The sequence below is a fragment of the Cryptomeria japonica genome, chromosome 5 (genome assembly GCF_030272615.1).
Source record: "Cryptomeria japonica chromosome 5, Sugi_1.0, whole genome shotgun sequence".
NCBI classification, from domain to species: Eukaryota; Viridiplantae; Streptophyta; class Pinopsida; order Cupressales; family Cupressaceae; genus Cryptomeria; species Cryptomeria japonica.
In genome coordinates this window covers 914,492,573-914,516,804 of record NC_081409.1, presented here as the reverse complement: position 1 = coordinate 914,516,804, position 24,232 = coordinate 914,492,573, and the positions used below count along the sequence as shown (strand labels likewise).

Below are 24,232 nucleotides of genomic sequence, written 5' to 3'. Positions count from 1 at the left end.
AGTGTCTGCCACTTAACAAATTTTTCATCAGATAGTGTTGGTTGATTTCGATAGAGATTGTTGAGGGTCATGCATGTCATCTTATGCAAAGCTCTTTTTTGGGCAGCCTTCATAATATTCCTCATTTCCTCTAGCATCAACATAAGAGATGCTAAAGTTAAGATTGTCTCTAGATTACTTAACCTCCGAAGAAGGTCAGGAAATTTTGATTGATCTGATTCATCGCGAGTTGTGTGAAATAGTCCAATCAAGGATGGATATTCTAAAAAAACTCGATGCGCTGGACCATCCAAAGAGATCCATCTGGTATCATTATCCTTGAGAAGCTTGTTCCCATCAGTTATTCCATCAGCAAAGTGTTGAAATTCCATAAATCGCTTGGGACTTCGACAAAAGTGTGAGTAGAGCTCTCTGATTAAAATTTCAATTTTTTTGACCGAAGCAAACTTGCTCACAATTCCAAAAGCTAGATCCATTCTGTGAGCCATGCAGTGAATTGCAATAATGTACGATGCAAATGAAGTTTCAATCTTTCTACAAAAAGCGTTCCTGTGACCTTGCATTACTGAAGCTCCATCTGCTCCAACACAAACCAATTTTTTGGCTACCGTCATGTCATCCATACCTCCATATTCAATTAAACTTCTCTTTACTAGCTGAAATAAATTTTCCGCTGTCGCACTCTCCTTCATTTTAGCAGCAGATAGTAGATGAGGTTGGCGGGTATGATTCTCTACAATATAAACATGCATGCATGCCCATGAAGTATTGTGTACTGTCGCAACTTCGTCTAAAGAAAATGCAATAAAGTTTGACTCTCTTATTTTTTCCTTTACATCTTCTTTTTCAACCTCAGCAAGACAACTTGCCCATTCCCATCCACTGTTTACTGACCAGTGTCTATTAGGATAGTTAGGAACTTTCAAAAAGTGTAATAAACCACTAATTGATGGGAAATCTATCATAGCATGCCCTCTGCTCAAAATATAAAAAACAACGCTTAACTGAACAACTTTTCCCACTTGTTCTATTTGCATTGCTTTTCCAAAACTAGCTTCAATAGAACCTTTAACTTCAGCAAGCTTTGTCTGTATTTTCTCATGAAAATAATACTCTTCGCCATTCCTCACATGCTTACATTCCTCCTTTGTTTTCCATCTTATCACTGATTTTTCAACCTCGTATATCATTTGTTTTTCATAAACATTACCCATATGCTTTTCTATGGTGTCAAATTTTAGCTGCAACCTAATTTCCTTGTTATGTTTCCAAGTGCAAATCTTACACCTGCATTTTATTGGAGGCTTGCCTTCAATTGGATTCTCCACTGGTTCAATGAATGGATACTTTGATGCCCAATTAATTTGAAAATCCCTTACTGACATATCCCACTCCCGATCCTTTTTTGATTGTGGTTCATCCTTTTTTGATCTGGCTTTTCTTTTCCCCTTCAGTGCATTATCATCAATGGCATTATCACCCAAGTTGATTATATCATTCCGGCTAACTTGGGCATCTACCAGATAATCTTCTTCAAGATCATCCTGATCTAAGATATCAGGTTCGCCGCCATCTTCAACATGTGGTGTAGGTTGCGAATTTTGTACTTGTACTCGTGATGATGTACCTTCCTGATTTTCACCACACTCTTTTCCAAAGCAAAAGTATGAAGACAACATTTTGTTTTTTGTTGGCCTCTCATGGCCTTCCCCACATTCAGGTTTCCTACCCTTCTTCCTGTTCAACATCTCCAATGAAATAAAGGCTGCCAAAAAAATATCAATTTGTTGAAGAAGCAATAATAGGCTATAAAGTATAATATATGTTTCATTGGCCCTACGACCTACAATCTAGATGTTTGAGGTCTGAATGTCCCGACTGACCACTTGGCACTGACGGCTCGCCACTGAATAAAAATGAACTCAACAGGACAAACAAATATAGATAAATTCAGGATAACATTATAACACTTCAAAAATATGATCGCTCACCTTTAGGTCACTAGTAGTCGCCAATGTAGTCAACAACAATGATTTTCCTTAGTCTGAAACTTTGCTATTGATCAGAATTCAGAGCCTAGAACCCACTAGATTGTGTAGATATAGATATGATCTTTGCATGTATTTATACCAATCCTTATATGGGGAATTCTGGGGGAATTTTATATGGTATACAAATTAACTATAACACGACTTATGTAATTTTTGAGGCGATTATGGGTCGTCCAAATAATTGGCAAATACAATATAGTTGCCAAAAGTTGGGGTGAATAGAGACACACGCCGACAAAATGCTGGGTGAATTGGGTCCTCATAGCTAACAAATCTTCACATGCCTATAGGCGAATTATGGTCGTCTATTAAGGCAACCTCAGATAGTGTAGGCGAAAAAAATAAATTTACTGTGTGTCCATCATATATTGTATTGGCGAAATTCTCGCATAGAAACATTTAATTACATAAAACATATGGCGATCGGATCGTGAATTTGATGGAAATTGATAATGTTCTGGCGACATGGTCATCCCCAGTTGGTACAAAACATTCGCCATTTCCTAGATCACCGACGTGAAAAATTCGCCATTAGTGGCGAATTTTCACCACTAAAGTAATCTTTGCCATAGGGGTTAATATCATCCTCTTGTGGTAAAACTCCAAAATGGTTAGAAATAGGCACAATTTATATGTTGTTCAAAAAACCATTTGAACTAGATGGAGGAGATCTTGATCTTTTTCTAGCATTAGGTGGAAGAGAAATAGATCTATCAGGGAATTTCAACAACCCAATGTTTACCATTTTTTTTTGATAATTGAGAGGAACCTATAGGGATAGTCCCCCCCACCCCCCCTCCCGCCAATAAACTCTTAAGGTGATAGACCAGGGTCTGGACAAGTCCGCCACCATATAACCCAACCAATGTGAGTTGAGCCTTAGATTCACATGGAAAGACCCCAAAGTCTTAGAACAACCTTACCAAACCTTTGGGCTGAGGACCAACCCCCAATATTTCTATGTTTTACCTTAATCCAAACAATTCTATTAAAGAAATGTTTGACTTCAAAATATATTGAAAGAAAAAAACCAGTGTTGTCTACAACAATCAAATTTAACATTGAACATCCAATTTTAATTGCATTATCAACAAAATTCTTAAGAAATAGAATAACACTTGCATCTCTAAATAATCTATTTAAAATAATTAGAAATAGTAATAACGAAATATATGATAAAAAATCAATTCATCCAATCTAACATTACCTTATCATCTAAGATACTAAAATGCCTAGACCTTATCCTTTACCCATCACACGACATAAAACCATCATCTGAAATGTTTACTGGAACAACCTGAACTTGTTTTTGCTAGTGGCTGCAGTTTAGTAGAAGATGGCATTGCCTGCAGTGTCTGCTTTCCAGGGCACCACTTCAAAAACAACCATATACTCTGCTCTACCATGTCCAAAGTTATTTGCTTTTGCTTCTTTTGGTATAAAGAACAGGACATTCTCAAAACATTTCAGAGCTACATTTCCTGTAAAGTCTCTTAAACCTCGTCTCAGACATTCCAAAGCTTTGGGAACAGTCAGAATTGTTGCGCAGTCAGATTTTGCAGACAGCGTATGTATTTTTTTCTGTTTTCTGTTTTCCTTAAAACCATCTTTCTGTTTCTCTGTTAAACAAGGCTTTTGAATGAGCTTATCCAATCTGCTTTTTGTTTTTGTTTTGGTTACATTACTCTGTAAAATAATGTCACGACAACATTGGATTGGTTTCAATTTTCTTTATGTTACAGGAAGCAGCAAAATTTAAGGAAGGGCTTCTTTCAATGCTTGCAGATGATGAAAACATTGGTGAACAGAGAGTACCCATGGTGGAAACTTGTACCAAGGTACTAGTTTCAACTCGTTTTTTGCCATAGAAACCATTTACTGTTTTCCCCCACTTCTAGCTAATGCCGAGATTATTTCGATAGATGCATTGTTCTACCGACGTACTTGGAGAATGTAGGTCAAATTTCATTTTGGCAACCTTTGGCAATGAGTTCAGTCTCCAACAAGTCATCTTGGGTCCAAATAATATAGGTCCCAAGTTCATTTTGCCATTCTAGAAGTCTAATCCTTGTGGAATCATCTCTTAAACCTAACGCAGAAATCCAAAGCTACACAAATATAGACTCTACCTCACCGAATTGCACATTTTATAACAAAAAGTATGCCATCGCTCAGGATTCCACTGCTCACAGAGTTATTGCTCACCCTCATTTATAAATCTCACGGTCATTATTCTGATACTCTCTAGGTGGTCAAACGCATCATAATCCAATAATATTTTCCTTATCAGCGGTCACGAGTTCTAGTGGTAACATGTCTTCAGAAGATTAGTTCAATCCCAAAGAGAGACTTCATTTTAGCGTATTTAACTGGGATAAAAATAATTAGGGGCCTGGATCAAAAGGGACTCTGCATCATAGAATGCAGATAGACTACAAAACCAGCCCTTTACTTAATGTTCGGCTTAACATGTATGGACGCAGCAATAGTACAGTTTGTGTGACCGTTAATATTGAATCTTGAGAGTAAGAACTCTCAAACAATTTTGCACTCAGTGTTCTTTTGTGGATTTGGCTCTAGGCAGTTAAGCATCCTTGCATTCAATCCAAGAAGATAGCGATAGGAGCGCTCCATGGAACATGCTACTGGCTTACATGGATCCCTTTCAAATCATTTTCGTTAAGAATCTTCAATTCACAGACCGATTACTTATGGGTTCCATATAATGTAATATAGCAAATAACATATTTAATGAATAACATACAAACATATAATTCGCAGACCCAATACTTATGGTTTCCATCTGATGTAACGTAACATACAAAAGATTCACTCATTGTCTCAATCCCATGGTATTTCCTATATAGATCTCAGCACAGAAAACTGTGGACTACTTGACATTTGGCTCTTTTTGGTTTTGGAGATCTCTATGCTTTGGTAAAAATCTTTAATGGTTGATTATAATCTGATATGCTCTGCTTTGTCTGGTTCACAACAAGAACAATTTGCGAGTAAAGAAAATACCAGTTCCCAATCAGTAAAGGTAGCATGATGTCTTAGTACGCATAATCTGGTTGGCCATAAATTGCAGACACTGGCCCAACATTGGCAGATAAGTTATGGAGTGATTTCGGAGTTTTGCCGTTTCCAGCATGAGGTCATGTAACCCTTACTCAGTGTTGACTTGGGAAGGCTGAAGAGTAAAAGTTTGGCTCTTCTATCTGTTGACTTTGTTGGATGGTCTTCATATCATTTTCAGAGGTACGAAGAATTGATCCAAAGAGAGGAGAGGCCACTTTCTACCAAAGTTCCATTCTATTATCCCCTTTTGGAAGATATATGGATGTATTGACCAATGTCTCTTGATTGATGATCTATTATAGACAAATTCTGATAACCTCCCATAAAAGTAGAGTTCTTCCTAAAGATTTTTTTTCCTCCCAATGGTCTGATTGGGTGAAAGTGCACAGGTTCTGATGAGGACATGAGTTAGAACATGCTGCGTGAATATAAGGAAAACCATAAAGATATGAGGGTAGAGAGATCTAACTCATCTAATAAATTGAGCCTTGTTCAAGGCACTGGAAAGCTATCTAGGACGAAGTGATGTGCCAGTTCAAGTTCATGTGGGTAGACTTTGAAGACATGGAGATGAACTTGAAGAATGGATTGAGTCAGAGAATGGCAAAATAATAACCTCTTTTTAGCACATTTTCTGATCAATCTAAGGGAATGATGGCATTCTTGCCTTTATTTTATATTATCAATATGCTCAGAATTATAAGTTAGCCTAATAGAAATGTAAGGCATTCAACGCAAAGTAGACACAATTACATGGCAAAGGCATAACTAATGTTATTTCACAGATTTTCATGGAGAGTACATGTTTAAGAGTAGATCTACATTATCATCATAATTCAGAAGGGCTATAAAAAAATTATATTAATATATGACCTAATGTTGATGAGGATCATAATCATTCTGAACAATCTTATAAAATGCCTTTGTTTGTTGTGTTTAGTGTATGTCCTGGAAAGGAATTCTTGGTTGCCAAGGAAGTTGGGTAGTTGCTGATGCCAGCTACTGTTTGACTTTGGCACGGGTTTTGGACTATGTCACCGGGTATTGGTATCTTGGCCTGGGTGTGGGTGCATGTTTGGCCCGGGTTTGGGTGGCCTTGGGTTGGTCTAGGGGCAAACTGGGATGTACCCGGGTGAACTGAGGAATACCCGCCGGCAAAAATGCCCAAATTAGTCAATTTTGAACAAAAAAAAAAAATTAAATAGTTTTAAATGCCCCCCCCAATGCATTATTTCATCCTATTTTTCTCCTATTTGATGTTTGCAACTCATTTCACAAACAAAAAACACCACGAACACCATTTTTTCCTCCAAGTTAACATTGTTTTTGATTAAGGATCAAACAGGTTTTGAGGGGACCCGAAACCCCTTGCAACAAGTTTTGAAAAGACCTGAAACCCTTGGATTTTGCACAGATCCGGAACCCAACGAAGAACGTTGCCAAAAGATACAGCATAGTCTAGCAGCAGCCCAATCTCAGCCTAACATTAAAGAAAAAACATTGAAGAAAGCTGAAAAAAAGGAGGCCGAAGCCAACCACCAGCAGACTCAGACAGCACCAAAAGAAGTCAAAACAATCAAATCCAAGGGTTTTATCAAGGCTGCTTAACTTGCACCAAGTACCAAGGGTTTTTCCAGGCACCCATAACTTGAACATTGGGTTTTAGCAATGATCCCAAAACCATAACAACCAGATTCTTGAAGAGAAGCATAAAGGAACAATCTGGAACTAGAGGGTTTTGAAAGGCTCCCCAGACCTTCATATTGGGTTTTGACTTGGCTCCCAAAACCAACTAGTTGAAATCAGCCAAGACAATCCACCTGAAAGTTAGCTCCCAACCAGCACAACTCCTCTCCACCTCAATAGGAAAAGGACCTACCTCAATATGAGCTGGAGAGAAACGAACCACCAGCTAAACAAGCCAAACACCATTCAACTCTAGTAGATCCAGAGACAAAAGATCAAAACAACATCAGTTTGCTGGAATGTTGGGTTTTAGAAAGGCTCCCAAAACCTCAAGAAATAGGGTAGCAAAAGCCCCCAAAAGACTCCATCCATCTTCACCCAACCGGCCACTGTCCACCTCAATAGAAGAGCCATTCACCTCAATAAAATTGGCAGAGAAAGGGAAAAGAGGGAAGGAGAACCAAACCCTAACCAGACCCATCAACAAGCTCTCAAACATATTCATGGAAATTAAGGTGAGAGCCAGAGCAGCATCAGAACCCCAAATAAGAAAAATGGAAATAGAGAAGTACAAGGGCCACAGAACAGGCAAAAGACAAACCCTCCGTGCCACAACCCACTCCACTAAAGGAGATCCACCACGAACAACCAACATTGTGGAAAGAACAAAAACCATGAACGCAGGGATAAGCCAAACAAGAAAGCATTTGCCGAAGCCAGCAAGATCCGTGCAAACCAGAAAATCGGTGCCAATCCCCCTCAAACCCCTGCACGCTTCCCACAAGACCGATACAGTAGAAGGCAAAGGGGGGGCAATGACCACATCATCCTCTTCAACGCTATCGCCTTCCTCTCCTTCTCCATCGCTGCAACCCGAGGAAGCCCTCGCTCCCACTCCTGCTCCTCTCGTTCCTCTGTGCACCATCTGTTTTTTTGCAATTGTTATTATACTACTTGATATTCCAAGCTGCCATTGTTGTATATTGAAGGTTGCTTCCTTTTTTTGGAAGGTAAAGGCTACAGAGGAGTTGTGTATTGACGGAGATGGTGAATACCCTTTGCAATACACCTCTTGATTATGTTTGTCCTGGCCCTTGGGTATGAAAAGGTGTGAACCACCTTATTGGCAAAGTAGAAAGCTTCAATAGAGACATCGTTGAGAGTGATCAAGGATACATGGCCTAAAACAGGTGTGTCCATCAAAATTGATGGATGGAAAAATTGCAAAAATGGACCATTAATCAATGTTATAGCAGTGTCCTCTAAAGGGGCGATGTTTTTGATGGTAGTGGATTGTGAGGGGCAAGTTAAAGATGTAGGTTTCATTGTCTATATCCTCATTGTTGACATGGTGGGGTGTAAAAATGTTGTGCAAGTTATAACAAAAACCGCTTAAAATTGTAGGGCAGATGGGTCTATAGTGGAGACTACATATAGCCACATTTTTTGGACACCATGTGTAGTCCACTCACTCAATTTAATATTACAAAAGATCAACACACAAATTGAATGGGTCAAACAAGTCTACGCGAAGGCCAAGACGATTCAAATGTTTGTGACTAATCATCATGTCACAAGCCATATTTTGGGACCTTCTCCAACTTGGAGTTGTTAAAGGTTATTTAAATTTTATTTTTAATTTTTTAATTTTTATTGTTGATATGTGACATGTATTTTTTTATACCGTGCTAGGTTGCTGAAACATGATTTGCATCTCACACAATTGTTTTAAGATGACTTGTGAAGGTGTTGAGAGGCCTTGAGTTCTATGATCACCAACAACTTGTGGAGCGAATGGAGGCAGTCAAGCACAAAAAGAACCCAAAAAGTAAAGGCATTGATCCTAGATGATGAGCGGTGGGCTTATGTGGAATACGTTTTGAATTTCACTTTCTTAGTCTACACTCTTGGTACAAATACCAAATCATTCCTGCACGTTACTAAAACAGCAACAAAACTCCGCCAACATTTATCTGTTGGAGTCACGGATCACTGAGGGGGGGGGGGTGAATCAGTGATCTACCAGCAAATAAATTTTCTGACTTATTCTAAAACCACCAGAAGCATATGCAAGAAAGTAAAGTGCAAAAACACAAGATAATCAACCACAAGATCAGAACAACCAGGATTTTTACGTGGAAATCCAAATGGGGAAAACCACGGTGGGATGGAAAACCACGGTGGGATTTGAACCCACAATATTATTCCACTATGGCCAGTAGTAAAACAATATTACAAAAGGGGAATGCACTAGCATTCAGGCACACTGCTTAGAGCTTACAACTCAAGATACAATAAGGGCTACAACCCCGGAAGGCTCACTGCCTTACAAATCTTTTACAATGATGAATTACAATTGTTGAACTCCAAAACAACATCAAACAATGCCTGGATGAGTTCCGGTTAAGTGCATAAAGTCTGACTGTACCACTTCTACTACTCTGCTCTGTTTTCTGTCTCAGTCAGCTACCGGATCAAGAATGTGCACGTGAAATTGCGGCAAAAGGATTTCTCGATCACAACTCACTCATATCACTTCACACCATACACCAAAAAGATCTTCTACACCGGTCTTATATATCTGTAATCACAAAGTAGACAATTATCAAGTCGGCCTGTAGTGTAATGCAAAGAAGCAAAACTTTGCAAAAAATCACGATTATACCGATTAATCGTTGATCGCGGGCCTGGCCGATCAATTCCTTGAAAAAATCGTATTTTTTTGGTCAACGTAGTCAATGATTTTTTCGGGTGTAATCTTGAAAAAATCAGAACAGTTGCACGCGAGTAGTCGGGAAAAAATCGCGTACGCAGAACAAAAAGCCCGCGAAAACCCTAAACGGTGTGGAAAGTAAAAAAAATGGTGAAATTTTTTTATAAGTATGCTGCGTGAAGGGTTTCAGAGGCAGAATGTGGACGACGGGAGCCATTGACAGGAAGAAGAGCCAGGTCGCATGCCATTGCCAGGTTTTTTTTTACGAAAATTGCTCAGGTTCTTTTTTATGAAGATTCATATAAATTTTGATGCCATTTTTTAAATGCATGAATACTGTTCGGATATACATAGAAAATTATGTCACAGAAAATTATACATTTTTTAAAGTAATAATTTATTACAGAAAATTATACACAAAAAATTCGTTTTGTCTATAATAAATTATATACACAGCAAATTTAAATTGCATGAATACTGTCAGGATATTATATTTTTTTGTGTATATAATTTAATAAAGACAAAATACATTTTTCGTGTATAATTTTCTGTAATAAATCAGACTATTACTTTTGTGTATTTTGTGTATTCAGAAAATTATAAATTATATTTTTCTGTGTATGCAAAAGTATAATAATGTATACACTGTTAGGATTATACACAAAAGTATAATATTGTATTTAATGTGTATACTATGCATTATTATGTCTTAAATCAGATTATTAAAATTAAGGAACAATTACAATTCATAATACATTTGATAGTTACTATACTTAAGCCCCAATCCTTATTTCTTTCTTAATCATCAATTCTAACAGAGGATGGGGAATTACTTGTCATAGGGCGCTTGGAAACCAGTCTACAAGTAGGCTCCCTCAAGGTTTCAAGTCTCTGTCCATATCCCATCTTGGGCTTACCTATCTTGTAAGGTATAGCTCAGCCTCTCCCTGACAAATCCAACCTATCCTCATGAGGGGCAATAACGGATGATTAAGGAATGGGCTATGAGTACACTAACTTTTAATGTATTATGAATAAATATGTAATTAAGTATGACTGTATTGCAGTCTATATTAATATTACTATTAAATTCTGCATAAGAACATTATCAAGCTTCATATATTAAGCATATGAAGCTGGATGCATTTGATTCCTTTCCTTTATATCTTGTATTGCAGCCATATATCAAAAATTTCTTTGTTTTGGTTTTTTGTGATATTGATTCTATTGATGTCTATTTTATTTGCCTACAATATCTGTATGCTATGGAAATGCCCTAAAATATTCTTAAAAAGTAGTTATTGATTGTTTTTCAGCAATTTTTTATGTTTTTTTGTAAATCCAATTTTTTCAAAAAATCGTATACTTTTGTTTTGTCGATTAATTCCCCAAACGATTATTGCTTCCATGGTGTAATGTGTAATCATGAGTCGGCTCCAACCGGATCACCAAAAACATATGCGGATCACCCAAAATATGATAAAATGATTTCCATATGTCGGCCTTATCAACCCATGCACAAATCTCACCACCGCAATCACCGGACCAAAACTGCACTGCTCAACCTGAATTACCGGTAGACTGTCACCGGATCACAATAACTTCCGGATATCAAAATTCGTGATTACCAGATAGGATCTCCAAGGAGAGTTGCCATCAATGACAACCCTAGACCATTATTCACACATCAGTATCCACCGGATGAGTGTCAATTGCCAACAATCTCCCCCTTTGGCATTGATGGCAACACTCGTGAAAAATGACTAAGTGTTGAAACCTGTACACCGAATCAAAATTTCTAAGGCTCCCCCTTAGATCAAAAACTCAAAAACCTGTAGCAACCTATCAACCCAAAAACTTGCATCCTTCTGTACAATTTTTCACTCTACTCCCCCCCCTTTGACAACAATGCCAAAAATGGGTGCTCCTCAAAAGCTTATGTACAAGAGTGTATACCGGATATACTATACATACTTGAAGATATCTGCAAAAATTGTCTTCAAAAATCCTAGGTGATTATCCCACCCATTCCTCAAGTTGTCCAAAACTGTGATGAATGCACTGAAAACATATGCATGAACCCCACATCCTTCAATTCAGTCGGAATAGGTTGTGCCATAGCCTTCATACAGTCTACTTTATTACTTAACATGGTGTCCATTCGGGGGGCAATCAGATTCCGGAGCTCACCAACTCTCCTCAAAATTCTGTCTTTATCTACATTAAGGCTCGAGATTTGATCATTTAGAGCCTTTACTTGCCCTTCTATGTTGCTGGTTAGGGCTACATTTGAGTCAAATGACTGTGAAATTCCAGCTAGCTTACCTTGACAAATACCAATTTGCTTGTCTATATCAACTGTGAATTTGGGCTAAATAAGACAAGACTTATATATCTTATCACCTTCAGTTAATGCTTCCGAGATTGTTTGTAGACCCTTGTTTAATCTTACTCTGTCATCCTCTATCATCTTTCAGAGTGTCTGCATACAAACCTCCTTAAATCTATCTAATACTTGCTTGGTGGTAGACTTCTCCAGTGATTCAAAATTGGTATTTACATTATTAATCAACTGCAATAATTTACTGGAGGGATTGGCATTGGAATCTAGCTGCAAGTCCAGTACCACCTTATGCAAAACATCAATAGACATCTGGATTAACTTCTTGTCCTCATTCTTTAAATTCACCAAGTCTTGACTAGCTTGAGCTTGGACTGCTGCGGCTACCATTAGCCTTTCTGTTGGGGACATCTGTCCGATATCAATAGGTTTATCAAAGTTAATAGAGATCTGTAGAAGAATTCTTTTGCCTTTGTCCTTGGGAGTGTCAATTGCCGTGACTACTGGGACATTGACAGTTATCTGCTCTCCCTTTTCCTGTGCCTTGTTCTTCTCTGCCTCTTCTTTTTCTGCAACCAGTTGCTACTCAATAAGAACTTCTTCTTTATCCTTTACTTGTGCACCATTGTCGCCACTTGGTGCAGTAACATCCTTAGGAGTCTCTTGAGCCTCTTCACCTTTCATCTACACTGTGTCCGGAGGATTTTGACTATCTGTAGCATCAAGGGATGAATGGGTCTGATCTACCGGATGAGAGGTGTCATCCTTGTGAGATTCCTCCATTGATTGGGACCCGATTGATCTTTAGAAACTTTCTCCATATTTCTTCTGTTTCTTTTCTCACTTCTTCAACCCTGCCAACCATAAGCCTGTTCACTCTGTTTTTGCTTCTGAATTCCTTCCGGTTGGCCAGCTCCATAAGTCTATCAACTTCTTCTTGAGATATACAAGCATTTGTGTTTATCAATTCTCGCTCTTTCATTTCTTTATCTAATCTGCTCGCTGTCAGCCTCCTAGCATCAATAATATTATACAAAGCTTTGGGAATACTGCGTTCTAGCTCAATTAATGACTTGTTGAAGTTATGCAGATGCAACACAACAACTTCCTCAACTTCCCTTTGCTCATTTTCATCAAAATCATCATAGTATAATACTGATATTCTTAAGATTACCATCCTTAACAATTTCATCAGTTAGTTCTTTCATAGTTAACAGAGGAATAAAGGTATATTTACCCTCTACCTTGCCAGATTCAAAGTCCTTATCAAATTCTGTTCTCACCCTTCTTCCTCTCTTAGGCCTGTCGGTTAGAATAGGCTCAGATTTAGTCTTCTTGCTCTGCTGAGCTCCACTAGATTGAGGTTTCTTGATTACTCTGACAAATTCACCTTTCTTCTTTGCTTTCTCTGCTTCCTCATTAGACTCAGGCTCAGAGGCAACAGGGGATACAGCTACATAGGTCCTCTTTGGTTTCTCCTTCTGCTTCAACACTCCTTTCCCGGATGAGCTGTGCTGTAGAAGGCTTTATCGAAGCAGGGGCAGACTTGGTCTCCTTAGGCTTTGCCTTGGAAGGAACCGATTCAGCCTTAGGCTTCTTTGCTTCTTCCATTTGTGCCGCCTTCTCCCTTGCTTGCTTGACTGCCTCTCTAGTGAATCCCATTTGCACAGCCACTTCTTCGGCCATTTTGGATACTTTTCTTTTTCTTGTCGGCTGGGTGAACTTCTTATGTAACTCCATATCCTTCTCCTTGAAGGTGCCAAATCTTGGTTCATTAGGATCCACTGGTTTGGTCAGAAGGTGTTGAGCATAGACCTCAAGTGTTTGCCGATCAACCTCATAACCCATTGGTAGAATCCAAATTGTCCTGGGCTCTACTGCCTCCATATGGCATTGGTCCTTGTCGACCATGAAGCAGATAGAGTTTTCATACTTCTCCATCACTTGCTTAGGAATCCTTTCCCTATCCTTCATTTTGCCTTGGAAGATTTTGAAAAAGCTCCACAGGGCAGCAGTCTGATTTTCCCTATTTCACAATCTCTGCATGCCTTGCTTGATTTGGGTGGCCACCGGTAAGCCAAATGCCCATTGAACTCTCCCTATTCCGGGAATCTCATTCATGAAATAAAATGCAAGACAGATGATTAGAGAACCCAATTTAAAAACATTCTTCTTATCTGATTTAATCTTCTTTAAATTGCTGAGAAGCACTTCAAGAAGAACTGAACACAAATCATATTGCACATCTTTTACCATTTGATAAGCTGCATAAATTGCTGTACCGAAAACAAAATTCATTCTGCTAGACTGGTAAACTTTATATCCGATGATCATGGAGGAAAATCTCACATCATGCTCTAGTATATCATCAATTGTCATAGATTTGTTATCAAATTGTGCACCGGTTAGCTTTGTAACAGTAGGGTTCGTTACCTTCCTGTTGATGTGTTTTTTATGCACATGTGAACACAGAATAAAATACCTAAAAAGTACCTTATCCTCTCTTGAACAAAGTTCCCGACTGCTGAAGATCTTGCCGAAGGATCAGTCGGAGTAACTCCAAGGTTCTGTTATGTAGGGTCTCTACGTGTGGATAAGCTCTCCGCGGTATGATGTGATTTTGCTGGAATCACAAGGGGACTTACACTCGATGACTTGAACGTCTGATTTGCTGGAATCACAAGTCCTATTAACTAACTGGAAGACAAACAAATGGCAAAAGATGCAGGGTTCAGGAAATCTACTCTACTACCTAGAATGCGAGAAGATGGATGAATGACTAGGTGGAGTCCTACTGGGCTGGGTCTCACCATCAGGTTGAACAATTCAACACCAACTCAGTGCGATCTTCTGGGGGATGCTTCAAATATATTCAAATCGGACACCATCAGATACTGATCATCATTCAAGTTAATGCATGAACAATAGACGTGTAACGACTTGAGATTAAGCTCATTTTATGCCAGTTGACCACGCAGGGCGCACTTGCAATCAGTAAGAGGCTAGTGGTATGGATTAGACGGATTCCACACAGGTGCATTCAACAACTTCTTTCATTCAATTTAATTATCTATCATCTAAAATGAAGATTCAACAAGAGACCATGCATATTGCAACGAAACGACATATTTCACCATATCTTCAATGAAAAAGAAGTCTTTACAATTAAGGCAACAATGTCTTGCCTTCTCTTCCTAGTCTACTCTAATTGCTATTCTATTTGCTATTCTACTACCTATTCACTGACTATCAACTATTTACTAACTATTAGCCTTTACAAATGAGGAGCCAGGGCTTATATAGTGCCTTCAATGCAATTCGATGGCTTAGATCAACTTGAGATCAATGGCCGAGATTTTACAATGAAAACCCTAATTAGGGTTTGTTACAACAAACTCAATTCTGGCCAATGAAATAACTGCATTATTTGGACACGTGTCTTCTTTGGAATATTCGACCAATGGATAACCGGGGTAGGTGCATCGAAGTTTGTGGCATTTTCATGAGTTAGGTACATTGAACCTAGACATGCTGAGGTGGACCCATCCAACTGGAGGAGTGATGACTGGGATGCCACCTCGTCTGACACTTGGTTGATGCTCAATTTGGTGAGGCCGAGAAGCTAACTTTAATTAACTCTTTTGAAACTATCTGCTTCTCCAACGGACCCTTGCTTTGACCTCCTTTGTCTTTGATGTGCAGGATGGATGGTGTACCTTTCCTTCAAATGCTGGACTGGAAGAGGTCGTCCTTGATGATGCTAGGCTGGAAGTGGTTGTCCTCGATGATGCTGGACTGGAGGTGGTCGTCCTTGATCTGGTCTTTTTCCTCTGCAAAACAAACCAAAAGATGATTAAGGACATATAATAAATTCATTTCAACATAGTATTTTACACCTTAAGTCATCAACAAAAGATATTAAAATGAAGCTTGCTCAAGATTTTCCCCAAGGACAGGCCCTATAAGAATTTCGTCCTGGACCCTCTGGAAGGGTCAGAAGTGAAATTTGCATTCCTGGCCAACTTAGACCTCTTTTCAACGTTACCTCACAACCAGCTCCTCGCCTAGCCCAAACAAGGTGAAAAATAGGAGTTTCAAAAGATTTCGCCCTGGACCCTCTAGAAGGGTCAGGAGCGAATTTTCTTGGTTAGGCCTCAATTACTCCATTTTTTGACTTCAAAATCTTCCAGAAGGTGAGCATATGCTTGTTTTAGTCCAACAAAGTCTAGGGATCCATCCTTTTAGTTTCTCACATGGGCAAATTAGGTGATAATGGGAATTTTGTCCTGGACCCTCTGGAAGGGTCAGGAGCGAAATTCCTTCTTTAGGCTTCATTTTACACTTCCTTTACCTCAATTCATCTTGCAAGGCTTAAATAACCTCCCTCTAGTCTTTTCATGCCTTAGGAATCAAAATCTTGTCTTGACACAAAGGGGAAATAGTGGTTTAGATGAATTTCGCTCTGGACCCTTTGGAAGGGTCAGGAGCGAAATTCACTTTTTGCTTGCCTATTCACACCCAATTTCATTTTCTTCACCTCACTTCATTTGAACTCCCTCACATTGAATCCACTTCCCAACTTGGCAACATTGGTTTGATCTTCACAAGGCCTAAAAAGTCAAATTCGCTCAAAAACCTAGCCAGGGACAGGACCTATCCAGAATTTCGCTCTGGACCCTCTGGAAGGGTCAGGAGCGAAATTCTCATTTTAGCTCAAAATTCACACTTTTGATGGTCAAACATCTTTCCAAGGCATTCCAAATAGTTTTTCTCACCCTAGTCCAGGCCCGACTTAGCACAAAATTTGGAGAAAAGGATGGTTTTAGTGTTTTTCGCTCTTGACCCTTTGGAAGGGTCAGGAGTGAATTTCTTCCTCTAGCCCAAAATCATCATTTTTGGAGACCAAAATCCATTCAAGGGCAATCTCAAGGGCTTCTATCATCTTTGTCTAGGCCTGGCTTGGTCTAAATGTGAAAGGAATAGGTGGATTTTAGAATTTCGCTCTGGACCCTTTGGAAGGGTCAGGAGCGAAATTCTTGATTTGGCTCAGTTCCTTCAATTTCAATGTTTCCTAGCAACTTGAAGTTACTCCTAAAGACTTCTTCCATCCCAATTCACTTTAGTTTGCAATTGTCTTGTCACAAATTTGGAAAAAAGGTGGTTTTGGTGAAATTTCGCCCTCGACCCTCTGGAAGGGTCAGGAGCGAATTTCTTAATTTAGGCTTATTCCTCCATCATTTCAAGTTGAATTCACCTCAAAAGGCTAGAAAACACATCTCCTCTCACATCCAACCCAAGTTTGACTTGATTTTGCAAGGGAAAATAGGTGGTTGAAGAATTTTCGCCCTGGACCCTCTGGAAGGGTTAGGAGCGATTTTCATCATTTGGCTCAATTCCTTCAATCTTGATAATCATTGGTAATTTGGAGTCATTCCTAAGGCCTTCTTTAATCATGATCCACACTAGATTTGGCATGAAACTAAGGGAAAAGATAGGTTTTGCACAATTTCGCCCTGGACCCTTTGGAAGGGTTAGGAGCGAATTTCCCTTTCTAGACCAAAATCATCATTCTTTCAATCCCAATCTTCTTTGCAAGGTAAAATCTCCTCTCTCTTCGCCTTAGGAACAAGGTTTTAAGCTCAAGCAAGGTTAAAAATATATGCTTGTAAGGAATTTTGCTCTGGACCCTTTGGAAGGGTCAGGACCGAAATTTCCTTTCTTGGCTAAAACACTCATTCCTCAACTCTTTCAAACATTCCCAAAGGCCACAACATGTTCATTCTCCCTTTCAACATGCCTTGGACATCAAAATTTGGTCGAATTAGGGAGGAAATGAGGTCTAAGTAGATTTTCGCCCTGAACGCTTTGGAAGGGTCAGGAGCAAATTTCCCTTTCTAGGCTTGATTCTTCATTTCTCCAATTCCAAACCACCTCAAGAGGCAAAGACATGCTATCTCACTTCCATCCATGCCACAAAAAACCAAGGACTTGACCTCCTCTAATGGAAAAATAGGTGTTTTTAGGAATTTCGCTCTGGACCCTTTGGAAGGGTCAGGAGCGAAATTCACTTTTTTGGCTCAAAATCCTTCACTTTTCAATGCTTTCAAACATTTCCAATGGCAAAAGATGTCCATCCTTCCTTTCAAGATGCCTTGCAAATCAAAATTTGGTCAAACTAGGGAAGAAATGAGTCTTAGGAGGATTTTCGCTCTGGACCCTTTGGAAGGGTCAGGAGCGAAAATCTTAGTTTAGGCTTGATCACTCACTTTTCCAACTTCAAACCACCTCAAGAAGCAAACTTAGATCATTTTCCACCTAAGGAACAAGGATTAATGCCCAAATCAAGAAGCAAATGAGGTTTATAGTGAATTTCGCTCTGGACCCTTTGGAAGGGTCAGGAGCGAAATTCTCTTTTAGGCTAAAATCTTGATCTTCCAAAGCATCCCACTCCCTCTCAGGGCAAGAACATACTAATTCCTTCTCCATCATGCCAAAGCTTAGCCAAAATAAGGAAGAAAATAAGAGCTACAAAGATTTTCGCTCTGGACCCTTTGGAAGGGTCAGGAGCGAAAATCATGTTTTGGGTTTGATCCTTGACTTTTCCAACTCTCATCCTCTTTGGGAGGCAAACATAGATCCCTCTCCTTTCATTGCCACCTTGGTCTTGACTTTGGCTAAAGGAAGAATGAGTGTTTTCAAGAATTTCGCTCTGGACCCTTTGGAAGGGTCAGGAGCGAAATTTGACATTTTGGTCTCTCCGTCAGGTTCATTTTATGGAATATAACATTTAAGTATAAGTGACATTTCTTATACTTTAAGTTATATTCCATATATACTGTCAAGATGTTTGAGAGTGTTTTCGGACCTCCAGGAGTTATATTGCAAAATCTAGTTTTTGGAGGATTCTTCAGTTTTCCAGACTAAGTCAAATTTCAGGATCAGGACATTCCAGACTTAGCCAAATTTCAGGATCAGGACATTCCAGACTTAGCCAAATTTCAGGATCAGGACATTCCAGACAGCCAAATTTCAGGGTATTTGAAGATCAGGATGACATTCCAGACTTCATCACTCACCAACTTGACGTAGCTCGGACCTTCAAGAATGATACTCACTCACCAAGCAAGACACAAATAGCAACAAGAGCAAAACCAGGCCCTAAGGAAGACTTTCAAAGAAACCCTAATTCTGGGGCCCCAAAGACTCAACCTAGCTCAAGCAGAGCCTGCTATCCAGGTGATCCCCTTGGCGACACTCGAAAAGCAAAGGCTAACAAACAAAACTCTAAAACCTAGAAAGCAAAACCCCACAAAGCGAAAAAAGTAGGGGTCCCCATTTGCAATGGGGCGATGTGTGAATACATCACAACACTTCCTCAGATTAGGTTTGTCACCGGTTTGATTCAGACAAGTGATTGCATGGATGGCCTGCTTGGTTATCTTGTAAGGTTTGTCCAGCTAGATAAACTCATTGTGCACACGACTTAGAATGTATCTCACCCACTCATCTTCATTGAACAACGGGAAGTGAACAAATTGCGTGAAACCCTTCCTCTGCAACCGAGCATATTCTGGTTTGAGATTTCCATCCCTGTCCCGGAGGTGTCTGTTAAAAAGTGCTAGAATAGCCTCATTTCCGGTCTCCTCAATGTTGCAGTGAATATAAGCTCTCACATCATCAACATGCAGAACTCCATATGGTACGGACGAGAAAGCACCGTTGGGGTCATCTTCAACAGACTTGAAAGGATGTTTCTTGAATTGGGGCCTTTCTCTTTCAGAAACTTCAACTACCAAAGGCGTATTAACAGAAGAAGATGCCATTTCGAGAAATTTGAGGGTTCAAGGTATGCCTCTGAAAATACCTCATGTTCCTGATAGATGCACAATAACCTTTATCGGATCGCCTCAAAGCTCTTGATCGCCTTGGAAATTGGATCGCTTCGCTCTGCTGCTTCGACTCTTCGCTCGCAATGTGAGAAATGATTCACATTTTCCCCTTTTTAACTTTGCAAACCCTAATTTTAAGTTTGCAAACCCTAATTTTAAGTTGACATAAATGCACTGGTAAGGTTCAACCGGATGCCCTGTTTAGCATAATCCATTCAACCGGATTCAAAGATTGTCATGAAGAGTTCCGGATAATCATCTCCAAACATCTGCAATCAACCACGATCGATCACAGATCTCTGCAGGGGGTTCTGCAAGATTTTGCATGAAGATGCCACCCCCTAAGGCCAAATGCCTTAGTTATCGGATGAAGATCGTGCACCGGATTCAGGTGCAGATCCATTGTCCGTCTTGGATTCATCTTTTCTAACCCACATCTTCTCATGCTTGTCTCTGATCTCTTCTACCTTCGCTTTGCCTTTCTCATCTGATTTGCCTTTATTTATCAGAGCATTATTCTTGCTTCTGCAATGCTTTGCAATGTGACCGGTTTTGTTGCATGTACGACAAACAACATTTCTTTGCATAGGTCTGAAATTCATCTAATTTGGTTTCATCCTGCATTGGTTAGAGATATGTCCAAACATCCCACAAGCATAACATCTCTTGTTTTGGAAATTGTTCATTACTGCTCTGCACATGTTTGACTTGTGACCAAAATTATTGCATATGAAACACTGACCGGTAAAGGTAGGACCATTGTTCATATTATTCATTCCATTATTCATCCTAGTTCTGTATTGATTCGCCATATGACCAAATTTATTGCAAGTAAAACATCTACCATTGAATTTATGAGCATTAGGCTATCTTACCGGAGGATTTTTGCTCTTCTTATGATTGCCTTGTCCAGATCCGAAGGATTCTCTCTTCTCAAATCCAAGTCCTCACATGTCCTTTCCATGTCTTTGACTTTCCAGCATCTCATCAAGCCTTGTTGAGCTAGCATTCAATTTTTCTTTATATTCATTTGCAGTAGCAAGTTCATCTCTTAGGGCAACAATCTGTCTCTCAAGTTCTTGACCATTATTCCTTGATTGTGTCAACTCAAGCTTCAACTGATCATTCTCATAGGTAAGCCTGAAGCATTCATCTACTCTGTCCTTCAATGATTGAATCAAATTCTCTTCATTCTTTTTCCGGTCTTCAATCTCCTTAGTTAGCTTCATCACAATGGATTGCATCTCATTCTTCAATACAACATTCTCTCTAGCAAGCTTCTCACACTCATCAGCTTTGTCTTGATTTTCCATGCTTTGATCTTCTTTGTCCTTTAGCTTGTCCATCAGCTCTTTCTTCTTGTCTCTTGAAGTGTTGACCTGATCTTTCAAATCATTAATGAAGTCTTTTGCTGCATTCAGGTTTCTCTTTAAGGAACTTATTTCATTTCTTGCTGCATCAAGATTCTCAAGTGCCAAACAAAGCTGTCTCTGAAAACCGGAATCCATTGATTCAATCTCCCGGACCTTCCTCAAGCGGTTAGGCTTCCTTGGAGGAACTAGGTTCTGATACCAATTGTTGGAATCAAGGATCATCGAGAGGGGGGGGGTGAATCAGTGATCTATCGGCAAATAAATTTTCTCTTATTCTGAAACCACCAGAAGCATATGCAAGAAAGTAAAGTGCAGAAACACAAGATAATCAACCACAAGATCATAACACAAGGATTTTTACGTGGAAACCCAAATGGGAAAAACCACGGTGAGATTTGAACCTACAATATTATTCCACTATGACCAATAGCAAAACAATATTACAAAAGCGGAATGCACTAGCTTTCAGGCACACTGCCTAGAGCTTACAACTCAAGATACAATAAGGGCTACAACCCTGGAAGGCTCACTGCCTTACAAATCTTTTACAATGATGAATTACAATTGTTGAACTCCAAAATAGCATCAAACAATGCTTGGATGAGTTCCAGTTAAGTGCATAAAGTCTGATTGTACCACCTCTACTACTCTGCTCTGTTTTCTGTCTTAGTCAGCTATCGGATCAAGAATGCGCACGTGAAACTGCGCCAAAAGGATTTCTCGATCACAACTCGCTCATATCACTTCACACCATACACCAAAAAGATCTTCTACACCGGTCTTATATATCCGCAATCACAAAGTAGACAATTATCAAGTCGGCCTGTAGTGTAATGTGTAATCATGAGTCGGCTCCAACTGGATCACCAAAAACATATGCGGATCACCCAAAATATGATAAAATGATTTCTAAATGTCGGCCCTATCAACCCATGCACGAATCTCACCACCGCAATCAATGGAAAGCTTCCGGACCAAAACTGCACTGCTCAACCTGAATTACCGGTAGACTGTCACCGGATCACAATAACTTCCGAATATCAAAATTTGTGATTACTGGATAGGATCTCCAAGGAGAGTTGCCATCAATGACAACGCTAGACCATTATTCACGCATCTATATCCACCGGATGAGTGTCAATTGCCAACATTATCCATACTTGTCAACTTGTTTATCCTCGAAATAGAGTAGCTTTTTGCCCCTTTGCTAAATGTTATTAGGCTAATTGAGTAAAATGTTTGGGAGTTGGGTAATCAAGGATAGCTTGAATTTTACTTGAATCAATCCTGAATCCTTCTTAACTAATATTCACTCTTTTCAAACTCACATTTTAGTTCTTTACAAATAAGGAATCTTTTTGTATAGTAGCAAAACCTGGGGATAAAAACTGTGAATAAAAATTTGTTTTTGCTGGTTTTTGCAAAAAAGAAATTAGGACACACCTTCAACTTTGTTGGTTTTTGGTTTGTCACATTCCTTTTTGACACTTTTAGGATTCTTTATTGAGAGTTTGATACTTTCAGAGTAATTGGCAATATTGAGTAATCTCTTTATTTATGTGTTCTGTTTGTTTTTCTTTCTACACACTATCTTTGACAAAAAATTACACTTACAGTTTTCTTCCTTATTTTTATGAATATTTTTTTTCTGTTTTAATTTGCCACATTGTCCCCTTTGAAACCCATGTAATTGAACTGCATTTACTGGTGCAGGAGCACCTAGTTCTTGTTCAAATTTTGATGTAATTTTGGGCTAAATGGATAGGGTCTAGGCATAAGCAAGCCATTTTGTGATGTAATAAGGTCCATGTGGGCCACTTTTAATGTATTTGAGTCATTCTTAGGTCAGTAGGGGTGATTTAGAGGTTAAGTACTGTTGACGTGTATTTTGTACACGATCATACACAGAATAAAATACCCAAAGGCATCTTATCCTCTCTTGAATAAAGTCGCTAACTGCTGAAGATATCGCAAGAAGGATCAGTTAGGATGACTCCAATGTTCTTTTTAGTAGGGTCTCTACGTGTGGATAAGCACCAGTGGTCGTTGTGATTGATGTGTCATCAAGGGGCCTTACGTCGCCGAAGATTTTGCTAAACTAAACAAGCTTTTCAAAAAATATCAAAAGGATAGGGTTTGCAAGAGGTCTAATCTAGTCTAACCCTAAGAATGACTCAATGTGGACGAGACTTGGTGAGATTCTACCAACTTCAATATTGCCATAAATTAACAACTCAATTGAAATTGATGCGATCTTCTAAGGTAACAAATGATTTTCGAATACATCAAAGATCAAGGATACTATCACGAAGGTACATATCCAAGATACAACAACGATTGAAGTTTTAGGCGATTCAAATATCTCCAGTCGACCACGCAAGGCGTTCCTACAATCAGCAAGAAGCTAGTGGTTTGGAAAGCGAATCCTACCAAAGATCAAGTCCAACACTTTGTCCTTCGAATTAACACACTACTTTGATTGAGAATGATTCAAGAAAAATGAACAACCATGAAGATAACCAAGAGGATTGCAACAAAACACCATAACTTCAATATTTCATTGATCTCAAAGCCATCATGCACAACAATTGTTTGAATTCCTTTCTCAAAACTCAATCTTGCTACAAAAGTAAATTGCTTCTAAACTCTAATCTCTCTAATACATCAATAATCTGATCTTCTAATTTCTAGTTACAAAAAATGAAAGAAATGAGGGTATAAATAGCATCCTCAATTACAATGAACGGTCCAGATCGAAAGAAGATCAATGGCCAAGATTATGACACCTAAACCCTAATTAGGGTTTTATTACAAAAGTTCCCCTTTTATTGCACAACATTAAATGCATAGCCAATTATTAAATTTGGCACGAAAATCTAGGAGACATAAACCAATGACAATTAAGGTGCCATGTCATCTATAACAATCTCTCATCTAGAATCTTATTCCCTTTCCAATGCTCCTTTTTAGCATATGCAATGAATCTAGACACGATTCCTTCGATTTCAGCAATTGGAATCTCGGGAAGATTCTTCATTCTCTCTTCCAAGTGGATGACCTGATCAAATGCTTGGAGAAGAGCAGCGTCCCAACCAGGT

General features: G+C 39.1%; 1 protein-coding gene across 1 annotated transcript in view; it reads left to right on the top strand.

The window, feature by feature from the left end:
• The first annotated feature begins 3,292 nt into the window (after positions 1–3,292).
• Positions 3,293–24,232, top strand: part of LOC131042945 (protein PLASTID REDOX INSENSITIVE 2, chloroplastic) — a 63,681-nt gene continuing 42,741 nt past the window's right edge. Inside the window, exons 1-2 of the mRNA XM_057976287.2 lie at positions 3,293–3,618; positions 3,794–3,889. Coding sequence (XP_057832270.2) covers positions 3,388–3,618; positions 3,794–3,889 — 327 coding nt within the window. The 5' untranslated portion in view covers positions 3,293–3,387. The remainder of the gene's footprint in view (positions 3,619–3,793; positions 3,890–24,232) is intronic.